The following is a 26,326-nucleotide window of genomic DNA, read 5'->3' on the forward strand; positions in this document are numbered from 1 at the left end:
TGTTGCATTTTGGTGTTGAGTATGAAGTGAGTGAGCGGCTGGATTTACTTGCCTGACTGCAAGTTTTGCAAACAAAATGTGTTATTTTAGGAAGAGCGCCTCTCATTAGGCCTATGTATTACACTGATTCTTGGGAATTTGGATAAAACAGGTTTTAATTTTGAAAAAAAAAAAAGTGTGTTAAATTACAAAATCTGAAGGTATATCATTATAGGCCAAGGTCTTGGCTGTTCAGCAATGTACCGGTGCAACCTCCACATTTTGCATTTTTTTCATAAAATATTTTTTTTCCAGTTATTAGGCTACTTTGTTTTTGTCAACACCGTCACCGCAATGTTTTTTTTTTATTTGAAAAACATATTTTTGTATTAAAGAGACTATTACTTTAATAATTCAACAGCACCAAAGAAACATATTGTAAGCATATTCATTTAAAACCAATATAACTGCCTCTGACGGTGGTGACACTAATCTGACGGTGGTGACAGTGGCCTCATTAAAACACACATTTCCAAAATTTATACCACTCAAGTCAATGGCTTCTTGCTTAACAACTTTATTTAACTATTTGGTACAAAAAATAAGAATCCTGAGCTCTGTTATAAGCATTTTTCAGACTTCAGTCATCACCGTCACACAGAAAACCTGACGGTGGTGACGTCTGATGTTGGTGACAAAAACCTGCTCTTTCACATGATCAGCATGAGTTGTTCACATTAGCCAGCTTGTTTTCACCCTGTTGCTACCTGCATCAGACCTCTTCTTAAAAAGTATACATTTATTCCATAATCTAATTTAATATTTTTTATACAGAAGTGACGTTGTTGACAATTTATGGTTGTGACAGTAGCAGTGTCCAAAAATATGAAGAGATTTAAGAGAAAACAGCAAACTTCCAGGAGCCTGAGCGGTCTTGAAGCATGCAGTAGAGCTGAAGGTTTGAAAAGGGCTCCTCAGGAATGTAATTGACCTTGTAGTTTTTTTATTATTATTTTTTAAATAAATATCTGACGGTGGTGACGAATATCTGGGACACATTTTGAGCAACCACAAAATAATAGTAAATATTGTTCAAAACCCATCATTTGTAGTTTTTAATACATATTATGATGTACTCTTTCATGTGGTAAAGATATTATTCAGTGAAATTATTACTTTTTGTTGTTTTAATCAAGTTGAAATGATTATCTCCTATCCGAGGACAACTGGTTTTGTAGGGCATGGGCCAACATATAATCATTAAATTAATACAAATTAAAAATAAACCTATGAAAAAACCTTACAAATGTGCAAAGGACCCCCTGATTATACCCTTGATTCTTTTTATTCATTAAAATGTTCTGAATTTCCAACAGAAATAGCATTTTTCTTAGTGGGACATGATTTATCCAAATTCTCAAGAATCAGTGATTAACTGTTTTGATACCAGGGTTTCTGAATTGACAGAGGAGGTAAAGCGACTGAAAAAAACTGTAAAAGAACTTAAAAAACATGAACCCTGACAAGGCACACCTGTGAAGTGAAAACCATTTCAGGTGACTACATCATGAAGCTCACTGAGAGAAGGCCAAGGGATTGCAGCGCTGTCAACAAAGCAAAGGGGGGCTACTTTGAGGAATCTAAAATATAAAACATAATTAGAGTTATTTAACAATTTTTCCTTTGCTACATAATTCCATATATCCTGCTTCATATATTTAATGTCTTCAGTTTGTATCTACAATGTAGAAAGTAGTAAAAATAAAGAAAAAACATTAAATGAGAAGGTGTGTCCAAATTTTTGACTGGTAGTGTATACATATTGTTCTTCACACAGATGAGCCCTTCCCCACTGTGTTTCTGGGAAATCACATGTGCTGCTGATCAAGTGTTGACGTGTCCATCTATGTGAGTAGGCGGAGTCAGCACCCATTGGTTTAGACTGGTTTGGTTAGTCTGTGCATCACAGTTGAACATTTTCATTGGTGGTATGTGTGTGTGTGTGTGTATATATATAGACAGACAGTGTTTCCTGATGTGGTAAAACTGTGGAGGGGACAGTCTGTCAGGTTGTAGCTCAGAAATTCTTTGCCACAGCTTTTTGTGAAGGAGCTTCAATGGCGGGGAAGGGGGGCTCAGGTGCGAAGGGCCAGGCTGTCGGTGGGGATGGCTGCACGCTGACGGAAAAGATAACCAAAATAGACTTGAACAGTGGGTCTCTGTTGGAAAGCATGAGCAGTGGTTCTACGTCCCAAAATCAGGGGGCAAACCAGCAGAAACCAAAGCAGCAGAAGCAACAGACTGAAGATATCTCTGACTCTAACTCTTCTGAAGTGGCTAACGATCTCAACGCTGGAGGTGCCGGCTCATACAAACAGTAAAGTATCCTGATTCACCTTTATATTATATTTACATTTATTTAACTATTTCAACATGCAATCATTTTTACCTGTAGGACTTTACAACAGTTATATTATTATACTTATGAATATTCTTAATTTTGTACATGTGTATTTATTGTAGAATTTATTAATGCACATATGTCCCATCTACAGAGGACTTCCTGTTTACGTCACCAGTTGTCCCCGCCCCCTGCCTGTGCTGCATCTGTGTTACTGTCATATGCTGGCTTTAATCAGTGAATCATAACCTGTCATGCAGTCACTTTCCAGGTTAAATCATTTATTAATAAATCAAATAATCATTTCCCGAGGCTAATATTTCAAAAACTGAATTCAAGATTTTTACATTTTCTTCTATTATTTAGAAAACAAACAGAATTATTCAGTTCATAACAGACTTAATACATGTAAACACACACACATGCACATACACATGTAAAGTACTACATGTGATACAAAAACAAGTCAGTTCAGCAGCTCTTCAAATTAAAGACTTCACCTACAAGAAATAAAAGCCAAATAATGTTAAGTCATGATATCACAGAATGATCATGACTCAGCATCCCATGCTTTGTTTATTGGGTTCCAGAGGATTCAAACAGAAGCATTCAGGAGGATTTCCTGTTGAATATTTCACGCTGACATGATGAAGTAAATCCAGTCTTTTAACTTTTCAGTTTGAAAAACAGAAGATTGTCTGAGAGAGATGATTGCTATAAATGCTGCATGGAGGCAGATCACATCCCACCGCTGGACTCTTGGAAGAGGGCCAGACAGCATCCTGAGTTTGATTCTCTGAAATATATTAACCCGGCTCTTCATAAGATGGCGTGCAGCTTGGAAAATGACAAGACAGGACAAAACTTGCTCGCCATTGAGGTGCCGACGCAGTCCCACAGAGTCAACCTCACCACTGGCAACAGCAAAATATCCCAAAGCGTAAGGTGTGTTTTTTAGGGTCCGGGCAGCCTATGCTGCCAGGACACTATTGTATTCCTCCGTGTTCTTTCTTTCTTTCTTTCTTTCTTCTTTCTTCTTCCGAGGAAATCCTACTTCCCATGGGTGAAAACTCACCAAACTTTGCACAAAGGTCCAGTCCCATGCCAGATTACCTCAGCTGCAAACTCAAGTCAATAGTCCTGATGGTGGCACTATAGCAAGCCTCTAAAGTTCAAAATTTTGAAAATTCATAACAAATCAACCATATGTGCTACAACTTCACAACTTTCATCAAACTGTAGCCCCAATACTGAAGAAACTTTTGTGCACTCAAACCTATTGCAAATTATGAAGTCCATCACTCTGTTTTTTTCAAAAACTGTAAAACGTATTAAATCTATCTCCTCCCACAATTTTTTCTCAATTGACACAAAAATTGATACAGAGCATCTTCAGACTGTCCTACACAAACGTTGTTCCTCAGATTTTTGATTTATCAAAATTGAGCCTACTAAGCATCAAAATGTTTGACTGTAAATAGTACTGTAAACATATACCTGCAAATTCTCACTAAATTCATCTTCAATGTTCATGCAAAAAATGGACAAAATTTTGAAGTCATGGTAGATGATGTGTGGCAAATTTCAAATGTGTATCTCAAAAACTGAATTTTTGACAGTATTTTGACTTTTGCTCTCATGTGAATAATTGGAGTCAATGTAAAAATGGCATTTTAAAACATCAGTTTTTCACTTATGGAGCAAATCAATCATTGTTAAAAGCAAATGATCAACATCTCCATGCTGTCTAGATGCAATATGTGTATTTTCAGATTTTTGTCTTAAAAACTAAATTTTTGACAGCTGTTTAAAATCTGCCTTTCCATGCATGGCTGGCTGCTGTCCTGCAGGTCAGTGATTGGCTCAGTCAGTTTGTGAAGCTGCATGTGAAGCTTTAGTGAGATAGAGGCCAGGCCTCAGTGTAAAAGATTGTGAGTTCAAGCCTCAGCTTGTGCAACATTCCCATGTGTGAAAACTCACCAAACTTTGCACAAAGCTCTAGTCCCATGCCAGATCATCATTGTCAGATTTTTGTCTTGATGATTTATTTATTTATTTTACAGTGGTTTGAAATCTGCCTTTCCATACATAGGCGGCTGCTGTCATGTGACTGTCTTAGTCAGTTTGTGAAGACTCACATGAAATGACACTTGCCAATTAGCTCAGTGAGATAGAGCATTGTCCTTTATGCCAGAAACTGTGAGTTCAAGCCTCAGCTGATACAAAATGCACATAAGAATGCCACCTTTCTTTTCATCTTCCTATTCTCTACTTGTTGCTCAGAATTGCCAAAACTTGCCTGGCCCTGACCATTGCTGCACAGCAGCTATAATGTTTGTTATATTTTAGTCTGCTGTGTTCATTTGTCCCTGTTGTTCCTCCATAGTCTTGTCAGCTTGTTTGTCCTCACACCTGCCCTGCATTGTCTCATTAGCCCCGCCCCCGTGTTGCATGTCTTTGTTGTGTCTTGGCCAATCATCTGTCCCCTCCAGGCCTGTGTCCTGCCCCTTTTTTACCAGGTGTGTCAATCAGTTCAGTTTAAGTTCATATTCTTCTGCTTGTTGCTTAGAATTGCTTAAAACTGCCCGGACCCGACCCATCGCTGCGCAGCAGCTATAATTTAAAGATTATTTTTTTGCCAAACACAATAACTGGACAAAGAGCTAAACTGAAGTCAGGACTTGAACACAGTCTCCAGAGAATTGGCTGAGGGAAACTCTGGGGGAGGAGGAGGGCAAAATGAAGTGTGCTGTGGACGGAGGTTTCCCAGGGCGTGGCCTGTATGAACAGGTGAGGCGGGTTCAGGGCTTTGTGTGTTTGTCTCTGAGTGCTGCCTTGTGTTGGCAGGACTCTGCTGGCTGACTACATCGTCCTAGGACAGGCGGAGAGGATGCTGAAGCTCGCCTTCATCGTGGCTCATCCTGTCGCCTCCAATCAAATACGAAAGGATGCAGGTTGGTAAACACACCTTTTATTCCAGCATCACTTCCTCCTGTTGGCTTCAGATTTATTAACATGTTTTTGATCGGCTGGGCTCAGTTTGACCCCGGCAACTTAAACCCCCAGAAAACGACTCAAATAAAAACTGTTACTCAGGTTTATGTGTCAGGAACTTCATGTGTCTCACTGCCGAGCTGAACACAACACCCCCACTTACAGGTGTGTCATGTTACTACAGGTGTGTTATGTTACTACAGGTGTGTTATGTTACTACAGGTGTGTTATGTTACTACAGGTGGCGTTATGTTAAAGTAAAGTCGATCATTCAGTCAATCGATCAATCACTCAATCACAACATCACACTTTGCCATTTGTTCCAGGTTTTCCCGAGAAAGAGTGCGAGGGGATCGTTGAGTTTAGGGAAGAACGAATCCTGAAGATCTACAGGAAGGGTTTCCTGGAGCTGCTGGAGCTCTACCACGAGAAGAAGGTCATCAACCAAGAAGAGCTGGAACGCCTCACAGAGTTTGTGGAGAACAAAAGGTTTCTCCAGAGAGAATCTGACGAGTACAAAGAAATACTTGGAGATGTAAAAAAAAACATACCTGATCAACCAAACAAACAAAAATAAACAAACAAAGTTCATTGGAATATAGAAAACCATAAAATTATAACTTCTACATAAAAAACGATCTCTAGCCATCTTATTAAAATATTAATAGAACTCATTACACAAATAGAAAAATATATAAATACACTGTAAAGGAGACGGAAACAGAAAAAAAATTATCTCGTACTTGAAATTGAAAATCTTATCACAGAATGTTTTGGCTGTTTTAGATCTTGTGAATTTCCCAGTTTGGGATCAATAAAGTATACCTATCTATCTATCTATCTATCTATCTATCTATCTATCTATCTATCTATCTATCTATCTATCTATCTATCTATCTATCTATTTTTGTGTGAATATTCTCCACAATGAACTTTTCATGCACTTTTCTTCTCAGTACATATTAAGAAAACTTAAATAAAGAATTTTCTTTTAATAAAATTTAATAATAAAACAAACTTCACACATTTTTGTGTTTTTTTTGTTTTGTTTAAAACTTTGCAACCAAAATGACATATTGCTTTTTGAGACTGAGAAGAGTTCTATCTCCTGATGATCCATAAATATTATGTAATATTGTTACTGAGCTGTATTGAACATCAGAGTGTCATGTTTAAGTGAACTGGTTTATCTACATGAACACTGACCAGTAAGTGCCTTCATTTTATTCTACCCGGCAACACACTGACCTCTGCTGGATAAAAGTACATGCTGTTAGTTTTTCAGGCTCACTGTCCAACATGCCAACACATCATGCAGTGGCTGATGAGCCGGGATCCTGTTGCATGGGATGCCAGTGAGCGCACCTGGGCCCCAGCACCTGGGCCCCAGCGCCTGGGCCCCCAGCGCCTGGGCCTCAGAGCCTGGGCCTCAGCGCCGGGGGCCCCAGCGCCTGGGCCCCAGCGCCTGGGCCCCAGCGCCTGGGCCCCAGCGCCTGGGCCTCAGTACCTGGGCCTCAGCGCCTGGGCCCCAGCACCTGGGCCTCAGAGCCTGGGCCTCAGAGCCTGGGCCTCAGCGCCTGGGCCTCAGCACCTGGGCCCCAGCACCTGGGCCTCAGCGCCTGGGCCCCAGCGCCTGGGCCCCAGCGCCTGGGCCTCAGCACCTCAGCCAATGGGAACACAGCAGCGACGGCACCGAGGAACACCTAAGATCACAAAGCATATTTCAGTTAAATGCACTGCACTGCACAATACAAACAAACAAACAAACAAACAAACAAACAAACAAACAAACAAACTGTAATGTTTCAGAGCTCCCACTGGGGACTGGCTGAGCCACAGCTGAGCTGCTGTATACATTTCTTCTGCTTCTTAATAGTAGTAGCAGTACTAGTTGCAGTAGTAGTAGTAAAAATTAGTAATAGTGGGAATTGTAGTAGTAGTAGTATCAGTAGTAATAGTACTACTAGTAGTAATAGTAGAAGTAGTCATAGAAATAGTGGCAGCAGTAATCGCAGTAGTAGTAGTAGTACTAGTTCTATCAGTAGTAATAGCCAGTAGTAGTAGTAATAATAGTAGTTGTAGTGGCAGTAGCAGTAGCAGTGACAGTAGTAGCAGTAGTAGCAGATGTAGTAGTCTGAGTAGTAATAGCCGTAGTTGTAATAGTAAGCAGCAGTGTTAGTAGTAGTTGTAGTAGTATCAGTAGTAGTAGTAGTAGCAGTTGTATCCGTAGCAGTAACAGTGGTAGTTGTAGCAGTAGTATCAATAGTAATAGTAGTAGTGGCAGTAGTAGTAGTAGTAACAGCAGTAGTAGTAGTCATAGTGGTATTAGTAGTATCAGTAGTAGTAGTAACAGTGGTAGTGTCAGTAGTAGCTGTAGTAGTAATAGTAGTAGCCTAGTAGTAGTAGTAACAGTAGTAGTATTTGCAGTACTTCTAACCGGCTGGGTGTGGCCTGACAGAAGAGAGGGGCGGGGCTTCCTGAGCGTTCCCGCCCCCGCAGCAGCGGCGGGTCAGCTGACAGAAGAGGCACGTGACTCCAACCGCCCAGTCAGTCATCACAACAAAGATGGCGGCCAGCAGGATCCCCGGCCGCCGACTCTCCGTCTTCCTCTGCCTCCTCCAGCTCGCCTGCAGCTGCTGCGGCGCTCTGCTCGGCGGGGCGGACACACACCGGCGGAAGGTGAGACAGCAGCCGACACAACACCGCCGACACATAGCGAACACACCGCAAACACACCGCAAACACACCGCCGACACAGGGCGGACACAGGGCGGACACGGGGCGGACACGGGGTGGACTGCGGGGCCGACACGGGGCGGACTGCGGGGCGGACTGCGGGGCGGACTGCGGGCTGAGAGCCGCCGCGCTGACGCGAAGCAAAACAAACCGACAGCTGGAAACTAAAGTGAGACTTGAGCAGGAAACTTTGATTTAGAAGCTGCAGTAAGTCAGCAGGCATCAGAGAGGATCCCTGAGCGGCTCCTCTGGTCTCTGCCCCGCAGCCGGAGCCCCGCAGACCCGCACGGTCACCCCGCAACCAGCAGGACCTTATGACAAATAGTTACGAGGAGAAGTACAAGAATGTTACGCCAAAATGAGCCTAAAATGAGCAAAATGTTACGCCAAAATGAGCCTAAAATGAGCAAAATGTTACGCCAAAATGAACCTAAAATGAGCAAAAAGTTACGCCAAAATGAGCCTAACATTAGCAAAACATTAGTAAAAAGTGACCTGAAAATTTGCAAGAAATTAGCAAAAAGGTCACGAGAAAATACTATAGCTATATAGTTATTGTTGTATTGCTATACATATTTGTTTATTATTATTATTATTATTATTATTATTATTATTATTATTATTGTTATTGTTATTGATTTCCTTTTTTTCGGTTCATTTTCGGTTCATTTCACTTTTGTTTTCATGTCGTTCTGTTTTTTAATTAACATGTGACTGAAGCTGCTGTTTGTTGGCTGCTGAGGTCAAAGGTCAGAGTGATATCTGGATGTGATTGGATGCTTTGTCAGCAAGAAATCACTGGATAGGAATATTACTAAAAAAGAAAAAAAATACAAGAAAACTATTTATATTCATTATAAAAATATATATCAAAATTTAAATTACAAGAAAAATATCAGGGCTTGGAATCAGTGCATGACCCTAATCCAAAAATAAAAATAAAACAAAATAAATAGAAATGAAGTGAATTTGTTTTGATTGATTCTAATTGATTGATTGATTCATCAGCGGTGGAACGGCTGATCAGCTTGGCTTTGATCAGGAAGCGGCCTGATCAAAGCCAACATGATCATCAATCAACTTATCAATCAGTCACATGAAGCCTGTTCACTGAGTGTCTCCACAGCTGAAACCTAATCAGTGATCAATAAGAGGATTATACAAAATATTTTGACATAACAATATCCAGTTTACAGACAATAAATCACAAATAAATGCCGGAAAATCCAATTGATATTTTCGCTGAGCCACTTGTCAGCATAAAGTGTAAATATACATCATTAATAATTATACATACAGTTTCCTGATAATTACATTTTTTTTTTTTTTTACTGATTTTCAGCTCTCGGCGGAGCTGAACCCGGGCTGGAACTCCTCCGACCCTCCGCCGCCCCCTGGTGTCGCCCTGCTGCACGTACGGGCGCTGGGCGACAACGACACGCTGCACTTCCTGTTCTGCAGCCAGGGGGCGCCGACGCTGCTGCTGGTCCACACCAACACCACCAACTCCACCGTGAAGGTAAGGGGGCGGGGCCACACCCAAACTGACCCCGAGTCAGACAGGAAGTCTGTTTTACAACGACGAGTTCGTCCCACTGGAGGGAGAAAAAACTCAGAAACAGATCAGAGGCACAAATTTAGGTGAAGTTTAGTTTTCTGAGGTTCTTCTTGTAAATTTACAACTTAACGCTCAGAAATTCAGTTTTTTCCCTTCTCCTTTGGGATCAAAATATTTGTGGTTGTGGTTCTTGTTGTGGTTGTGGTTCTGATTGTGGTTCTCCTCCAGGTGGACTGGCCGGGGTTCCTGGCCCGCAACACCACGGGCAGCCTGCAGGTGGAGCCGCAGAGCAGCGTCCTGTACAGCAGCGCCCTCCTCTTCAGCAGGGTGAGCTTTGATGCACCTTTAACACTGTGTGGTGATGAAGACACACTCATCATCCTCATCCTCAGTGCTCCTGTGCCTCCTGTCGGCCCTCGCACCCCAACTGATCAGCTTCCAGCCAATAAAATAATCAATTATTTTAAATGAAAAAATAAGCACCGTTTAATAAGAGGAAGGCAAGGATTTAAAAACACCACAAACAGGAAAACACCATTTCCCAAGATCCTCCACGGCAAGATGTGGAGTTTAAATATTTAACTAATAATTACAAATATAGTGTTCTTGTTATTGATTAATTAATTAGTTAATTAATTTAGATAATTTTTAGTTTTCTTTTGGAAAATTTGTGGTATTTTTCAAATTTTCTCTTAATTTTATTCCTTTTCTTTTTTCCTTTTTTCTTTTTTTTTTTTTTTACTAATGGTCAAGATGTTTTTTGTTTTAAATAAATAAATAAATGAATAAATAAATAAATATAGATGAAAAAATAAAATAAATGTGAACTGATAACAGGGGCAGAGTCAGACTTCAGCCGACCAGGATGATGATGATGATGATGATGGTGATGATGATGAAGGTGATGATGATTAGAGTGATGATGAAGGTGATGATGATTAGAGTGATGATGAAGGTGATGATGAAGGTGTGTGTCCTCAGCTGTGGGAGTACGACGACGTCAACGACACGGCCGACCCGCAGGCCCTCCCCCCCTCCTCCTTCTTGCCGCCGTTGGAGCTGCAGAATTTCTCCTGGACGGGTCTGGACGCCGCCGCGCCGACCGCCCAGCTCTGCGCCTCGCCCGGCCTCGCCAACAGCTCGCTGTGCCTGCAGGTGACCGCACACACACACACACTGACACACACACACACACACACACTAACATACATACACACACATACACACACTAACACACCAACACACATGAAGCTGATCTTCTTCTTCTCCAGTTCTCAGTGTTTGAGTCTGAGGGGCGTGACCCCATGTGGCCCCGCCTCCTGCACAACGATAACTCCTCCCAGTTGAGGGTGTGGCTTGACAAGCTGACGCCCCGAGCCAATCACTCGCGCTTCTCCCTGGAGCTGCAGGCGGTGGGCGGGGCTTATCCGCTGGACAGAGTTGAGGTTCTGCGTTCCATCGACGACGAGTACACACCCTCCATATTTAAGGTAACACACACACACACACACACACATGCACACACACACACACACACACACACACACACACACACACACACACACACACAGAGCTCAGCCTATCAGCAGCTCGTTAGCTGAGTTTAATGTTTAGTAAAGAAATCTGATCCAGCATCACTTTAAATGAGTCCTTTTATTTTGGTAAATACTTTAGTTTTTGTCATTTTGAAAATACTTTTTTGCTCATGTTCTGGTAATTTTTTGCTGATGTGCTCATCAGTTGTTCCCACTGTGTATTTAGTATTTAATATATTTGTAAGTATTAGTATTAGCATTGTTAGTATTTATTTGTTTGTAAGTATTAGTATTAGTATTGTTAGTATGTATTCCTCTGTAAGTATTAGTATTAGTGTTAGTGTTAGTATTGTGGTATGTGTCTCTCTGTAAGTATTAGTATTGTTGTTAGTATTGTAGTATGTATCTCTCTGTAAGTATTAGTATTAGTGTTAGTGTTAGTATTGTAGTATGTGTCTCTCTGTAGGTATTAGTATTAGTGTTAGTATTGTAGTATGTGTCTCTCTGTGAGGCGGAGGTGTGCTGGCTGTCTCAGGTGTCAGTGTCTGTCTCACCTGTGTGGACAGGTGTCCCAGTGGGTGGCGTCCCCGGCCAACAGTTCGGAGGTGCTGGGCTTCGTGCAGTGGAAGCCGGTGGCGTACCGCCAGGCCGACGCCGTGCTGGAGGTGGCCACGCCCTGCCGCCACTCGACCCCGGGGCCGGTGGGCGGGGCGGCGGCGGCCTCGGGCCTCGTCAGGGCGTTCTACGGCCCCGAGCCGCCGGCCAGGGGCCTCAACATCAGCTTCGGCATGGCAGGGGCCCCGCTCTACAACACCACCAGGTTCCTCAGCTGGTAGGTCAAAGGCCAACCTCCACCAGCACAGTTCACTGAAAAACCAGCTGGTGACACCTGGTGGCTGAACCAGGTACTGCAGACGTTCTAAAGACTTTCTCTCTGCCTGTCTCTCTCTCTGTCTCTCTCTGCCTGTCTCTCTCTCTCTCTCTGCCTGTCTCTCTCTGCCTGTCTCTCTCTCTCTCTGCCTGTCTCTCTCTGCCTGTCTCTCTCTCTCTCTCTGCCTGTCTCTCTCTCTCTGTCTCTCTCTGCCTGTCTCTCTCTCTCTCTCTGCCTGTCTCTCTCTGCCTGTCTCTCTCTCTCTCTGCCTGTCTCTCTCTGCCTGTCTCTCTCTCTCTCTCTGCCTGTCTCTCTCTCTCTCTCAGGACGCTGCTGGTGGGCGTCGGTTCTCCGCCGGTCGATTCCTTCTCTCTGCTGGTTCTCGTCATCATGGCGGTTGGCCTGGGAACTCCCATGATCCTCCTGCTGGTGGGCGGAGTCTGTGTCTTGACTCGGAAGAGGGCGGGGCCTCAGGGGCTGGGCTATGAGCCAATCAACTGAGGGCGGGGCCGCTGGGTTCCCGGCCAATGAGGCGGCAGGACTGGACTGCTTTTGAAAAGTTTTTTAAGGTTTTTAAAGGTTCCACAGTTTGTTGCACTAGAACCTCCTGGAAGTTTCCAGTCAGGACACCGGAGACTCCATTTGATGTGTGTTTGTGTTTTTTGTTTTTATTGGAGAAACAGACTTTTACATTCCACAGAATCAGAGCGAGTGATTAATCTGTGTGTGTGTGTTTCACATGATAATCCAGCTTATCTCCCTGCAGGAGTTTCAGCTTTAATCTCATCCTACAAAATCCTGGAAACTGAAAATAATGTTTGTTTTATTTCTGAGCCGAGAAATTCTTTGGAAAATGATGAAATGTCACGAAAGGTCTGGAAAAGTCATGGAGAACCTGAGAGAGGAGAAAGCTGCGGTCCGGGGGCCTCGCGGAGTCGCTCGGCGCAAATTTGATTTTTCTTTTTTAGGTGAGGACCCTTTAGACTCAACTGACAAAAAACATGGAAAGTTTTTTAAAAAATGTTTATTAGCTGAGTCTAAAAGGTTCTCATCGTTAATTTTTTTTAACAAGCAGAATTTTTTTTTTCACGTTCGAACGTGATTGGCTGATGGACATGACGGTTCTGAAGGCGGTGTTGTGTTCAGGGGGCTTTTATTTTGACAGCAGTGAAACACTGAAGGTTATTTTTGGTCTGACCTCACAGGTCGTGCCGACATCAGGCTGTTTACTGGTTGTTTTTTGTTTTTGTTGTTTTGTTGTTGTTAAGCTCACATTGTCCTGTAAATCATCATTGTTGATCACTCATAATCAATAAGTGTCAAATGATTGTTAATGTGTGAATGAAACTCATCCTGAGATCATAAAAACTTCCAGAAACGTCTCCGCTCGGCCTGTTTTCATTTCCTGTTTGGACCTGGTGGGCGGAGCTTCAGAGGAAACCAGCCAATCAGCTTCATTCGATATTTCATTTTATTAATTTAGTTTTGTGGGGAGCAACACAGTACTTCATACAAAGTAAAATTACTTCTGTTTTATGCAGTTTTTCTTTGTTTACTGATTTATTTAATTGTTCATCCTGGCAGCTCTGGCAGCTTTCCTTTGTTCTGAATAAAATAAATAAAATAAAATAAAATTCAGTTACAGGGACAATTTACAGTTGAAGAGAAACTGCTGCGTCTGAACCTCCTTTTAATTATTTTTTCCAAATACTATGAAATAATCTTAATTAATTGATTGATTGATTGATTGATTACATAAGTAAGTAAAAATTCTAGCATTATTATTATTATTATTAGTAGTAGTAGTAGTATTCGTAGAAGTAGTAGTAGTAGTAGTGGTTGTAGTATTTTCTTGACTGGCATAGTAGGTCATGACTTTATGTATTTAATTTTATTATTTTCATTTTTTTTCTTTTTGAATGACAGCTGATCTTGCCTTCTGTTTCATTTATTTATTTTTATCCATTTATTTGTTTTATTTTTCTGTTCCAGTATTTCTCCCTGCAGGTGAGAAAGCTGCATGTTTGAACAGAAATGGCACCAGGACGGTTTGTGTCGCCGGGCAGAAAACCCCAGCGCACGCAGAACACGAACAAAAAAACAAACAAACAAACAAACAAACAAACAAACCAGCTGTTTCCAGTGAAACCAGCAGTGAGGAGATGAGACGAGGCGTTCACTGTCTGGTCCTCCTTCTGTTTTTGTTTTTGTTTTGTCTTTTATCATAAATCTGTGAGTCCATCAAAGAGTCGTGGATGTAAAACAGATTAAAGACGTGAATTTATGAGAAAGAAAACTCACAAATTTGCCAAGTCAAAAATCAGTTTGTGACTCTATAATCTCAGAATTTTCGAGTTGTTTTTTTTTTTCTCACAAATTTGTATTTGTATCATAAATTTATGTCTTCAGTCATGCAAAACCTTACCTCGTGCTTCTGAGAGATTTAATTTATTGAATTTTCCACTTTTATATTTATCATAGTTATTAATGTTAGACTTTATGTTTGTTATGTCTCAGACTCGGGTCTGACACCAGGGGGCGCTGTCAGTCCAGCCCTGTCTCTTCTGTCCCAGTGAAACGTTTCCAGTGCCAACAGGGCTCGAGCTGCTCGGGGTCACGGGGTCACAGCCGAGCAGGACCGGAAGCTCAGGGAGCTCCCCTTCAAAATAAAATAAAAAATAAAAGAGGTGAAGCGCCTCCCTGGATTCAAACTAAAACAAAGTAAAGAGGAGCCGCACCGTGACCGCTGCTTTTCTCCTTTACCTGGTTAAACTGAGGTCAGGTGGATGAAGTCTACATGTCACATTTCTCAAAGCTGCTGGAAACCTACTGCAGTATGAAAACATTATGAAAAATAAATGTCAAACAAATAATAACATGTAGGGAAAAGAGAGAAAAAAAACTTTCCAACCAACCAGAGTCACTCTGACAGCTTTTTACCAAACTGTGATTTTATGATATATTTGAATTTTCAGTGGCAGTCAAATATGTTTTTTTTTTTTTTTTTTTTAAGCCAAATCATCTTATGGATAGAATATATTACAAAATAATAACAATAATGCAGTGCATCAAAGTGTGTGTGTCGTGCTACAGGGGCTCCGGCAGTGTCCGCACACACTAACAGAAAATTAAATCCAGCAATTTTACTGAAAAATAATTGGAGAAAATATTCTATAAACTGTCTGAATTCCTCAGATATCTTATAATCTTCTAATCTTCAGCTGAGGGGATAGAAACAACTGATTTTTTTTTTTTTTTTTTTTTTTTTTTTAATTTATCCATATAAATGTCTTGAGGATGTTCTCCGGTCGGGAACATGCAGATGTGGAGACTAAACACATGAGATGCTGGACCAACAAACTCTGCAGCATGGGTGTCTTGTCTGCGGGAGCTTTTATTTTGAAAGTGGTGCACAGGAAGTGATGTTCCTCAGGGTTCTCGGTGTTTTGCAGATGGCGCTGGCCCGCTCGGAGCCCACAGAGCAGCGGACAGACTGAGAGCCCGGAGTCCGGCCGCAGCACAACACAGCGGGAAGGTTCAACCGGCACAGGGACTACTTCTCCTCCGCGGCTCGTCTCCCTCCGCGCGGCACGCCGGCCGGGACCGCGGCTGACCGGTGAGAGCCCTCCGCCGCTAGCCGTTAGCCGTTAGCTCCCCGCGGCCCGTTACAACAACGCAGTTAGCCTGTTAGCATTAGCTCCCAAACAGCTGGCCGGCTGTGTAGCTAACGCGTCGAGCCTGACGTTACGGAGCTTCACCTGGACACACACACACACACACACACACACACACACACACACACACACACACACACACAGCAGTCACGTGATTAGCTTCCTTGGCTAACATGCTAAAGGCAGCGCTGTTCAGTTCAGCTCTTCTTGTGTTAGCCCGCTGCTAACAGCAAGCTAGCTCACCGACACGGTAAACAGCAGCTGTTTGTTCGGTTTAGAGCTCCGTCCAGGTGGCCTCGCTCCTCCCTGCTCCCGCAGACCCGCTCTGCGCCCGCAGGAACCCGCAGGAACCCCGCAGGAACCCGCAGGTTCAGTCAGTTCTCCCTGAAGTCAGAACAGAAAGTCAGTTCTCCCTGCCGAGCCTCAGGTTACCTTTTATGTGAAATATCTCCTATTTATTTACTGTTTGAGGTTTTATTTACTTGTTTATTTTATGTTTGTTTGTTCCCTTCTTTTGATAACGGACTAACTGGAGGCCTGCTGGGTCTGTTTGTTCCTGCTGGGTCTGTGGACGCTGCCTGCACTGGGTTAGTTTCCCTCACAGGGGGTTTCTCTGTGGCGTGCAGAGTCCTCTACAGATAAAGTCTGATTGATTGGCTGATTGATTGATTGAAGTTAATGGTTAGCCGTGTGCAGGCCGTTGCTCGGGTTCGAGTCCAGTGGCTCTCACAGTGGATCTGCTGTGTAGTTTCACTGTAACGTCTCTGACTGGAGACAGGACGCAGACATGTAGGAAATGCTCACTTCACCTTGTGTTTCTGTCAGCACAGTGTCGCAGGATGTTGTGCATCAATATCGAATCGCAGCAGCATCTCTGACAGGTTTCTGTGACAGAGCTGGTCAGTCCGGGCCAAATATGACCGAGGTCAGATGAACAGAGTGAAAACTTTACCTTATCAGGCAAAACAGATGTGGACAGTTTGTATTTGGGGACAGAAGGTGCAGTTCAAAATAGGTAATAAATCTCAAAACTCAGCATCAGGCCAGATGTTTGAAATTGCAACGCCATCATATTGTGACTTCAGCATCGTGACATTATCAATCTATTCATCTATCATATCATATCATATCATATCATATCATATTATATCATGGGGCCTCTGCTGATTCCCAGGCCGACACGTCAGTGTTCAGATCTGACTCTGAAACAGTTTCAGCCATGAAACCACAGACAATTAAGTTGATTTTAAAAAAAAAACAAACAAACAAAAAAAAAAACATTGGAACATTGGTTTAAAAACAAACAAACAGAAAATTCGCTACATAAACTCTTGTTGTTTTTATTATTATTGTTAATGTTATCAGTAGTAATAAAATGAAATGAAAGCTTTTTGTAAATGTTAAAATGATGAAAGGTCAGATCAGTGTCTGGCTGAGCTGCAGAGAGCGGTGTGAAAGGGGCTTTAGCTTCCATGCCAACACACAAGGACAGTGTGTGTGTGTGTTGCAGCTACAACACACACACACACACACACACACACACAGAGCAGGGTCTTAATTGGCTTTAGCCCAGTGAGTGTGTAAGCTGGTTAGTGCTGCAGCAGCTTCCTCAGTTAGCACAGCGGCGAGCTCGTCTCCAGATACAGTGTGACTGACGCTCAGGTGGGCTCACCTGCTGGGCGGCATCACGGACTGAGGTGATGCTGCTCAGGTGGGCTCACCTGCTGGGCGGCATCACAGACTGAGGAGTGTGATGCTGCTCAGGTGTCAGAGTAGTAAGTTTAGCCCTCCATGTTGCTGAGTGCTCAGTCTGAGCTGAGAGGAAGTTTAGTGTCATAAAATCATAAAACACTTGTGATACTTTAGTGAATTGTTTCTTTCCCCTCTCATGATAAATGTGCCACGTTCAGTTTCCGTCTGTAAAATATTGATCGTCCGTCCTGCAGGTTTGTTTCTGAACAGCCGGGATCACAATGTGAAGCAGAGCTGCACTACTCGGTGACAGAGGACTCACTCCCTCCTCTGACTGCTGCACCGGCTGCTGGGCGGACCGAGACGCCGCCCGCAGACCCTGAGCTGACCCGGGATCAGACGGACGGCAGACGAGCCGCTGGACGAGTCGGTCGGTCAGTAAAGCGATCAATAACCGGTCGATAATCGGTGAGCGGTGAGCGGGCCAGCAGGCGGTCAGCAGGCGGTCAGCGTGGCGGCGGGCCGGGGGCGGAGCCGGGTGATGGACAGCGAGTGCCGGCTGCCGGTGGGCTGCTGCAGGCCGCGGGCGCTCGCCCTGCACGCCCTCTTCTGGGGGCTGGTCTCCCTCAGGTGGGTGTCCCGCCGCAGCCTCCAGCACAGAACCACAGAACGACAACACCGAGATGCTGGCTTGTTGCTGTGGTGACCACTGAGGATGTGTTGTTCTGACCTGTGTGTGTGTGTGTGTGTGTGTGTGTGTGTGTGTGTGTGTGTGTGTGTGTGTGTTTCAGGGTGTTTGGAGCGTCTCTGCTCAGTGAGGAGAAGACAGCAGGTACACACACACACACACACACACACACACACACTCACTCACTCTGTTCTTACAGAAACGTTTCTTCTGTCCTGTGTGAAACTAATGCTGTGTGTGTGTGTGTGTGTGTGTGTGTGTGTGTGTGTGTGTGTGTGTGTGTGTGTGTGTGTGTGTGCAGCCTCCAGGCCGGTGGTCAGTGCCTGCTGGATGATGGAGGACTTCGTGGTGACGTCAGAGTGCTCACGCTGCACCCCCTTCCAGTCGGTGAGTGTGTGTGTTTGTTGTCCTCTCTGCTCTGATGGGACATGAAAAAAAACAAAAACAGTTTAGAAGGTAAAGACTTTGTCATGTTGGTAAATGACTTCATAACGTCTGGGCCTCAGAGGCTGCAGAGACACGACGCTCAGGGCCGAGGGTCAGTTTGTGGGGAATTTGAAAATTGGTGATGATGATGATGATGATGGTGATGAAGGTTAACGTGTCTCTCTGTGCTCAGAGGTCGTGGGCGGTCTGCGCTCCAACCGGCTTCATTGAGAAGGTGAACTGCACCAAGTCCAGCAGGGACGAGTTCAAGAGGTGAGAACCTGTCTGCCTGCCTGCCTGCCTGCCTGTCTGTCTGCCTGACTGTCAGCCTGTCTGTCTGTCTGCCTGTCTGTCAGCCTGTCTGTCTGCCTGACTGTCAGCCTGTCTGTCTGTCTGCCTGTCTGTCAGCCTGTCTGTCTGCCTGCCTGCCTGCCTGTCTGTCTGCCTGACTGTCAGCCTGTCTGTCTGTCTGCCTGTCTGTCAGCCTGTCTGTCTGCCTGCCTGCCTGTCTCTCAGCCTGTCTGTCTGCCTGCCTGCCTGTCTCTCAGCCTGTCTGTCCGTCAGCCTGCCTGTTTGTCTGTCTGTCTGTCAGCCTGTCTGTCTGCAGGGCTGACTGCAGACAGACAGGCTGTCTGCGGCGCCGTGCCAGATCTCCAGCGTACGGTGTAACACAGACATGTGGAGTGAACGGGCTGGGCCTGGAGGGGGGAGGAGCCACGTGGCAGCAGACAGATACAGGACAGTTAACAGGGTCATTTTCAAATGATGGATTTACCGTATTGATCTGAATATAAGACGATATTTTTTCCATTGAAAATGCCCTGAAACGACGCTCTCGTCTAATATTGGGGGTCTAAGCAAATACACATGTATTGTACTTGCATGTGTTCCGTGCTTGAATACAGCACACTTCCCCCGCTCTGGCACGGTTGGAAGGGGTGTGCTCCAGCACCGTACGGGCATTCATGCACGAGCACATGCACGGTCACACACGCAGCGGGCGAACGTGGATACGACGTAAATCATGCAGCTTTCCTCCTGCCTCCGCAAAATCGTTTAATGCGCAGCTCGATTACCGGCGAATGGCCGCGTCGCGCAATCAGTAATCAACCATGTTGTCTGTGTCGCTGTCCGTGGTGCTGCTGCAACCGCATATGAACAAAAGTTGATTTATGATGAAAGGTATATATGGCAGTCTGTGCCGTATATACCAACCGGCCGGCATCAGGTGGGCCGGCCGGTTGAATGTGGCAGCCAGCTGATTAAAAGAAACAAAAATGTATTTTAAAAGGAAGACATGATGAATGTATGTGAACTATATTGATTTATGATGACGTTGGAACATGCCTGTTGTCGTATTTCAGCGTGATGACGTGCGACCGGGGGCAGTCGCACTTGGGTGCGTTTGGGCTGTAATGTGAGTGCAGGCCAGCAGGGGACTGGGGAGGGGGGCATTTTTGCTTCAGCACGATACGGAGCAAACGGCCCTGAGTGCAGTGTGAGGCGGTGGCGGTCTCAGAAAGAAGAGCTAAAAAATGCCCACAGCCAGAGAGGGGCTTCTCGTGGTCCAAAAACTGGTCGATTCGTACGTTACATGATGACATCTGCCTCATACACATCAGCTCAGAGACGATCTGATGCTGACCTCAGACCAGCAGACAGACATGTTGCTGCTGCATTAACCCGTCTGCCTGTCTGTCTCTCTGTCTCTCTCTCAGCTGTCGCTCTGCGGTGACGGAGGAACATCTGTTCTGGAAGTTCGAGGCGGCCATGTTGGCTCTGACCGTCCTCTTCGCCCTGCTGGTGGTTGCCCGGCAACGCTCGCTGGACCGACTGGCTTCTGAGAAAGTCCGCCGGCAGATCGAGTCCATATAGACACACACTGACCTGACACACACACACACACACACACACACACACACACACACACACACACACACTCACTCTCACAGCCACACTTTCACACTCACACGCAGTCTTACACACACACACACACACACACACACACACACACACACACACACACACACACACACACACACACACACACCAGCTGGGGGATGTGGACAGTCTTTGCCTCTCTGGTTTTGCGTCCCCACGCTCTTCACAGGAAGTGGAAACTGGAGCAGCTGAGGCACAAAATGGCGTCGCAGGGTGTTTGTACTGTACACAGCACTGACTGGAGCAAACCTGATCAAACTGGACTGAACCGGTTTGAAGTGGGCGGGGTCCCAGACGCTGTGTTCAGGTCCCGTCAGCGGAGGTGGAAAAACGGCGGCGTGCTGCTGCCGCTCGTTCCCCACCGGAGGGAACGCCTGGATCCAAAATGGCGGCTTGTTGCTTGGAACTCCATAAAGTTAAACCACACAGGAAGTGCAACAGACGGCGCCGGCTCTTCTTCTGCAGTGTGAATAAAAATGAAAGACGACTGGAGACAAACTGCTGCGCCGTTCATGATCCTAATGTGTGTGTGTGTGTGTGTGTGTGTGTGTGTGTGTGTGTGTGTGTGTGTGTGTGTGTGTGACTTCTTTAATCAGGAGGGAATAAATGAGCTCGCTCTCCTGCTGCTCTCCATTTGTTTTGTTCGTTTCTGCACAAAAACATGAAGAACAAATGAAACTTGTTTTTATTTTTCTGAAACCTGCAGCAAATAAAAAAAAAACAAAAACCACCTGAACTTAAACGTCCCGCAGGACGTTCAGCGCCCGCTGGCGACATCTAGTGGCCACACCTCGCAACTGTTTTCCCATTTTATCATAATTATTGTTCTTTTTGTGTTAAATGGCTCCTCTGGGTCGCTCTGGGACTCGGCTGCATCCTGCTGAGCGAACCGTCACAGGAGGTTCATCAGTTTGAGCTGTGAATCTGACTGAACCTGAAACGAGGCTGAAACCTGACGAGCTCTCATGTTCAGCCTCAGCAACCTGAAACTGAACGAGCTGAGAAACAGCAGGACGGCCAGGAAAATGAGTTTAAAAAAAAAAATACAAAACTAAAAATGTTCTGATGTTTCTCCTTAAATACAAACAGTTTTATTTTTTAGCCACGAAACTACAAACTGAAGTCTGATGTAAGGAATTTGATAACACACACACACACACACACACATGCACAAACAGCACAAGACGTGTTGAGGTGTCATTTTTAAAACAGTTTAATTGATAAATCATAGAGTTTGACAGTATATTTTTCGTGATTCTGAATTTAAAATTAATTTTGATTCGATTTTTCTGCTGACTCGGCTGCTTCCTGTTGCTGACTCCTGTTTCCCGTAAACTCAGAGGGACCTGAACGCAGCGCAGCAGCACGGAGGCTGCCTGTGTGTGTGTGTGTGTGTGTGTGTGTGTGTGTGTGTGTGTGTGTGTGTGTGTGTCTCACAGCGTTTCTCCAGACGATTTCTCAGTTTTACATTTGGACTGTAAATATCAGTTGTTGTTGTTGTTATTGTTTGTTTCTGCTGACAGACAACAGAACGAGGGCTCTGTCACAATAAAAGACCAGGAGGCTATGACAATAAATATAAAGTAAACTAAAATGTGTGTGAGATGGTGATTCTTTTCTTCTTTCCAGCTGATTTCAGTGCGCGCGCGTGCACACACACACACACAACTCTCTTTCTCTCTCACACACACACACACACTCACAGCAAAACACCAGCAGCTCCTCATGTTCTCTAAACAGACTCTTATTTTCTTGACTTGTATTTCCTGTTGAAACAGGAAGCAGTTTGACTTGTGATTGTTTTATTGGGTGCAGCAGGATGAAGGAGCCACACAGGAAACACCACCGAAGAAGAAACGGGTGAGGAGCGCCGTCCAATCAGCGAGCTGCACAGAAGGTTCCTGTGGAGCCTCGTTCTCATGAAACACAGGAACCGAACCAGAGGACCAAAGGTTCTTCCAGCAACTTGGTTCTTAGAGGAACCTGACTGGAACCAGCCGGGCTCTGATTGGCCGGCCTCTGATTGGCAGGTCTCTGATTGGCCGGCTTGTGAACTGCAATGAACCCAAATATGAAAACAGAAGAAGATGTGAGCGTCAGGTGGAGTTCACCTGCAGGTCAGAATGTTCAGCGCTGCAGGTTTTCACAGAAGAAGAAGAAGAAGAAGAGGAGGAGGAGGAGGAGGCAGCTGAGGTCAGAGGTCAGAGGCTCTTCAGGAACACCTGGGGGCACCTGGAGCCCCGGGGGCAGCGGCAGAGCTGACCGGGCCGCGAGCCGAGCTGCAGCCGGCAGAACCTCTCAGTGTTACACTGACACACACACACACACACACACACACACACACACGCACACGCACACACACACATGCACACAGGAAGAAGTAATGATTACATTTCCTCATGTTACTGTTAGTATCTGTAACTTTCTGAGGCAGTAATTTGACTTCACTTCAGTCCATTCTTCTACTGCACTCACAGATCACACACACACACACACACACACACACACACACACTCACTCACCAGCAGTGTGATCCTGCGTCTCCTCAGGCGGCGACACACTCCGGGCAGCCGGTCGACCGGGTGGTGCAGTGAAGTGTGCGCGCTGCCTTCAGGGCCGGCTGGGAATTCTCCCCGCAGGCCAGACGACCCTGAGACCTGCCGGAGAGAAACCGGCCAATCAGACGCGAGCGGCGGGCAGTGCTGCTCTGCTGATCAATCAGCCACCTGAAGCATCTGGGATCAATTCATGAGCCGCTGGGATCAAACGAGGCTGCAGACGGCTGATCAGCTGATCACTACAGCGGTCAATAAGCTCAGTGATAACTGATTAACACTGCACCGATCAACATGATCAGCTCGTTCTGAAGAGACGCAAGAAACTAAACGATCAGATTCACTTTCAAACCAGATCAGAGTCAAATTCATCAAAACAACTCGAACGCTTTTCATCACCTCCGTTACGAATTCACACAATGATTTATCACCTTCGTTATGAATTCACAAGATGATTTATCACCTCCGTTATATATTCATATGATGATTTATCACCTCTGTTATGAATTCATATGATGATTTATCACCTCTGTTATGAATTCATATGATGATTTATCACCTCCGTTATATATTCATATGATGATTTATCACCTCTGTTATGAATTCAAACGATGATTTATCACCTCCGTTATGAATTTATATGATGATTTATCACCTCCGTTATGAATTCAAACGATGATTTATCACCTCCGTTATGAATTCATATGATGATTTATCACCTCCGTTATGAATTCACAAGATGATTTATCACCTCCGTTATGAATTCATATGATGATTTATCACCTCCGTTATGAATTCACAAGATGATTTATCACCTCCGTTATGAATTCATATGATGATTTATCACCTCCGTTATGAATTCACACGATGATTTATCACCTCTGTTATATATTCATATGATGATTTATCACCTCTGTTATGAATTCATATGATGATTTATCACCTCCGTTATATATTCATATGATGATTTATCACCTCTGTTATGAATTCATATGATGATTTATCACCTCCGTTATATATTCATATGATGATTTATCACCTCTGTTATGAATTCATATGATGATTTATCACCTCCGTTATATATTCATATGATGATTTATCACCTCTGTTATGAATTCATATGATGATTTATCACCTCCGTTATGAATTCACAAGATGATTTATCACCTCCGTTATGAATTCATATGATGATTTATCACCTCCGTTATGAATTCACAAGATGATTTATCACCTCCGTTTTGAATTCATACAATGATTTATCACCTCCGTTATGAATTCACAAGATGATTTATCACCTCCGTTATGAATTCATACAATGATTTATTACCTCTGTTACGAATTCACAAGATGATTTATCACCTCTGTTTTATGATTTGAAACGATGATTTATCACTTCTGTTATGAATTTAAACGATGATTTATCACCTCCGTTATGAATTCACAAGATGATTTATCACCTCTGTTATGAATTCAGTCAATGATTTGTCACCTCCTGTCAGTCCGTCAGAAACATAGAAAAATAGGGAAAAAAAATACTGGAGTCGAAAAACACGCAAAATAATCAGCAGAACATTGTTTTTGTGACAATAAATAAATAAGATTAAAAAAAAGAAGAAAAACGATCCAGAAAAGTAACAATAAAGAAGTCAGAGTGAAAACATGTTTAAAAAATGAAAATAAAATTAAAAATCAGAAACAAGGAAAAGGAAAAAAGAAAAATATTCAACAGTTTGCACGAGAAACTGTGAAGATACATCAGAGCAGGAAGTGTGTGAGTGTGTGTGAGTGTGTGTGTGTGTGTGTGTGTTTGTCTGTGTGTGTGTGTGTGTGTGTGTGAGTGTGTGTGAGTGTGTGTGTGTGTGTGTGTGTGTGTGTGTGTGTGTGTGTGTGTGTGTGTGTGTGTGTGTGTGTGTGTGTATGTAAGCTGACTTCCTGCTACAGCTCTGACACAAAGACTCACCCTCTGACTTTCCCAGAATGCACCTGGCAGGCCCGTGCTCTGACCCGCTGTGTGGCGGCGCGGCGGCGGTCCGGGCGTCGCCGGGATCTGAGGGAGGCTGGCCCGCACGCCGTCCAGCAGACACAACAACAACAAAAACAAAAACAACAACATCTTCATCTTCATGTGAGCGGCCAATCAGCTGCTCCGCCTCGTCTCTGAGGCGACAGTCGCCGAGGAGACAGAGAGGAAACAAACTAATCCTCCTTAACAGGTTTAAGTCACATGACGGGACGTCCTGACTGCTCTGCTGCAGGTCAGCTGACTCACACACACACACACACACACACACACACACACACACACACACACTTTAAATCTACCACTGAAATCTTGTAAATTGTTTGTCTCAGATTCTCTGCTGTGTGTTGCAGCAGCTCTAATTCACACTGAAATACACAGAGCCAGGCTAACGACTCCCATAGACTTCAAGTCTTTATGCTAAGCTAACAGGAAATGCTACCCATAGGAGCTGAACCACTGGACGTCCAGAGGTGGAGACGGTGTCCAACATCTGGTCTCAGTCTGAGGACGGGGAAAGGAAGAAGGGTGGATTTTGACCAAAATGTTGGAATGTCCCTTTACGGTGTTTTTTTGGTTCAGACTGACATCAGAACTGACACGTCTCCGCTTATCTGCCCCGTCAGAGAGACGCCGCCATGGAAAGGCCAGATTATCACCGCGCCACGTAATGTCAGACACACACACACACACACACACACACACACACACAGACACACACACACACAGACACACACACACACACACACAGACACACACACACACTCATTTTTTTTAGCTGTCACCTCTTCAAATCATGGCCTTCATTGACATTCTGAGGTGAAGTCAAACGAGGTTTCATTTCACTGGCTTCAGTTCAACTTTTATTTTTAATTTAAACAAAACAAACAAAAAAGTTCAAGTTCAAGTTGAACCTCCTGGGGAAAAAAGAAAAGAAAAGAAAAGAAAAGAAAAAAAAAAGACAACAAGAAAATAATGATTCCAAAACAATTCCAAGAAATTGTAATTAATCAATTAATTAATTAGAAATAAAGTGAGCAGCCGGGCGTCAGAGAGGTAAGGGTGTGTGTGTGTGTGTGTGTGTGTGTGTGTGTGTGTGTGTGTGTGTGTGTGTGAGGGAGGCGAGCGGCGTGATGTCAGTGTGATGTCAGCGTGATGTCGTGCTGAGCCACATGGCGTGCCGCCGCCGCCTCTTTTATTCTGAGAGCTGACGGACGGGACGGGACGGGGCCGCGGGGCTCGTCAGGCTCTCTGTG

General features: G+C 44.3%; 3 protein-coding genes and 1 long non-coding RNA gene across 7 annotated transcripts; 3 read left to right on the forward strand and 1 right to left on the reverse strand.

The window, feature by feature from the left end:
* Positions 1–2,027: 2,027 nt before the first annotated feature.
* Positions 2,028–6,078, forward strand: LOC115367773 (uncharacterized). The gene is made up of 4 exons (XM_030063689.1): positions 2,028–2,356; positions 3,059–3,325; positions 5,228–5,334; positions 5,701–6,078. Exons 1-4 carry the CDS (start codon positions 2,097–2,099, stop codon positions 5,949–5,951), a joined length of 885 nt encoding a protein of 294 aa, XP_029919549.1. The 5' UTR covers positions 2,028–2,096; the 3' UTR covers positions 5,952–6,078.
* Positions 6,079–7,929: 1,851 nt separating this feature from the next.
* On the forward strand, positions 7,930–13,617 carry glmp (glycosylated lysosomal membrane protein). The gene is made up of 7 exons (XM_030063703.1): positions 7,930–8,053; positions 9,453–9,629; positions 9,897–9,995; positions 10,650–10,823; positions 10,940–11,158; positions 11,770–12,035; positions 12,401–13,617. The coding sequence occupies exons 1-7, from the start codon at positions 7,940–7,942 to the stop codon at positions 12,573–12,575; spliced, it is 1,224 nt and encodes a 407-aa protein (XP_029919563.1). The 5' UTR covers positions 7,930–7,939; the 3' UTR covers positions 12,576–13,617.
* Positions 13,618–15,047: 1,430 nt separating this feature from the next.
* Positions 15,048–16,346, reverse strand: LOC115367800 (uncharacterized). Its single transcript, XR_003928958.1, has 3 exons — positions 16,231–16,346; positions 15,992–16,132; positions 15,048–15,832 (listed from the first exon to the last, which is right to left on the reverse strand). It is a non-coding gene; the product is annotated as an uncharacterized LOC115367800 (long non-coding RNA).
* On the forward strand, positions 15,480–21,611 carry jtb (jumping translocation breakpoint). 4 transcript variants are annotated; one of them, XM_030063717.1, is made up of 7 exons: positions 15,480–15,690; positions 17,695–18,070; positions 18,232–18,272; positions 18,430–18,515; positions 18,748–18,827; positions 20,273–20,448; positions 20,485–21,611. In XM_030063717.1, the coding sequence occupies exons 2-6, from the start codon at positions 17,982–17,984 to the stop codon at positions 20,427–20,429; spliced, it is 453 nt and encodes a 150-aa protein (XP_029919577.1). In that variant the 5' UTR covers positions 15,480–15,690; positions 17,695–17,981; the 3' UTR covers positions 20,430–20,448; positions 20,485–21,611. The 4 variants fall into 4 exon arrangements, with proteins under 4 accessions (XP_029919577.1, XP_029919575.1, XP_029919574.1 ...); XM_030063715.1 differs by having other exon boundaries at positions 20,273–20,444; positions 20,481–21,611; XM_030063714.1 differs by having other exon boundaries at positions 20,273–21,611.
* The last annotated feature ends 4,715 nt before the right edge of the window (positions 21,612–26,326 follow it).

Source organism: Myripristis murdjan, chromosome 11 (assembly GCF_902150065.1).
Source record: "Myripristis murdjan chromosome 11, fMyrMur1.1, whole genome shotgun sequence".
NCBI lineage: Eukaryota > Metazoa > Chordata > Actinopteri > Holocentriformes > Holocentridae > Myripristis > Myripristis murdjan.

What these genes read in the sequence shown, in the direction of transcription:
- LOC115367773 (XM_030063689.1), top strand. Translation starts at nt 2,097, where the DNA reads ATGGCGGGGAAGGGGGGCTCAGGTGCGAAGGGCCAGGCTGTCGGTGGG. An exon ending in GGTGCCGGCTCATACAAACA is followed by an intron (nt 2,357 to 3,058) that starts GTAAAGTATCCT and finishes TTAACTTTTCAG; the next exon opens with TTTGAAAAACAGAAGATTGT. An exon ending in AAAATATCCCAAAGCGTAAG is followed by an intron (nt 3,326 to 5,227) that starts GTGTGTTTTTTA and finishes TTGTGTTGGCAG; the next exon opens with GACTCTGCTGGCTGACTACA.
- jtb (XM_030063714.1), top strand. Translation starts at nt 17,982, where the DNA reads ATGGACAGCGAGTGCCGGCTGCCGGTGGGCTGCTGCAGGCCGCGGGCG. An exon ending in TGGGGGCTGGTCTCCCTCAG is followed by an intron (nt 18,071 to 18,231) that starts GTGGGTGTCCCG and finishes TGTGTGTTTCAG; the next exon opens with GGTGTTTGGAGCGTCTCTGC. An exon ending in GCTGCACCCCCTTCCAGTCG is followed by an intron (nt 18,516 to 18,747) that starts GTGAGTGTGTGT and finishes CTCTGTGCTCAG; the next exon opens with AGGTCGTGGGCGGTCTGCGC.
- glmp (XM_030063703.1), top strand. Translation starts at nt 7,940, where the DNA reads ATGGCGGCCAGCAGGATCCCCGGCCGCCGACTCTCCGTCTTCCTCTGC. An exon ending in CGGACACACACCGGCGGAAG is followed by an intron (nt 8,054 to 9,452) that starts GTGAGACAGCAG and finishes ACTGATTTTCAG; the next exon opens with CTCTCGGCGGAGCTGAACCC. An exon ending in ACACACCCTCCATATTTAAG is followed by an intron (nt 11,159 to 11,769) that starts GTAACACACACA and finishes CTGTGTGGACAG; the next exon opens with GTGTCCCAGTGGGTGGCGTC.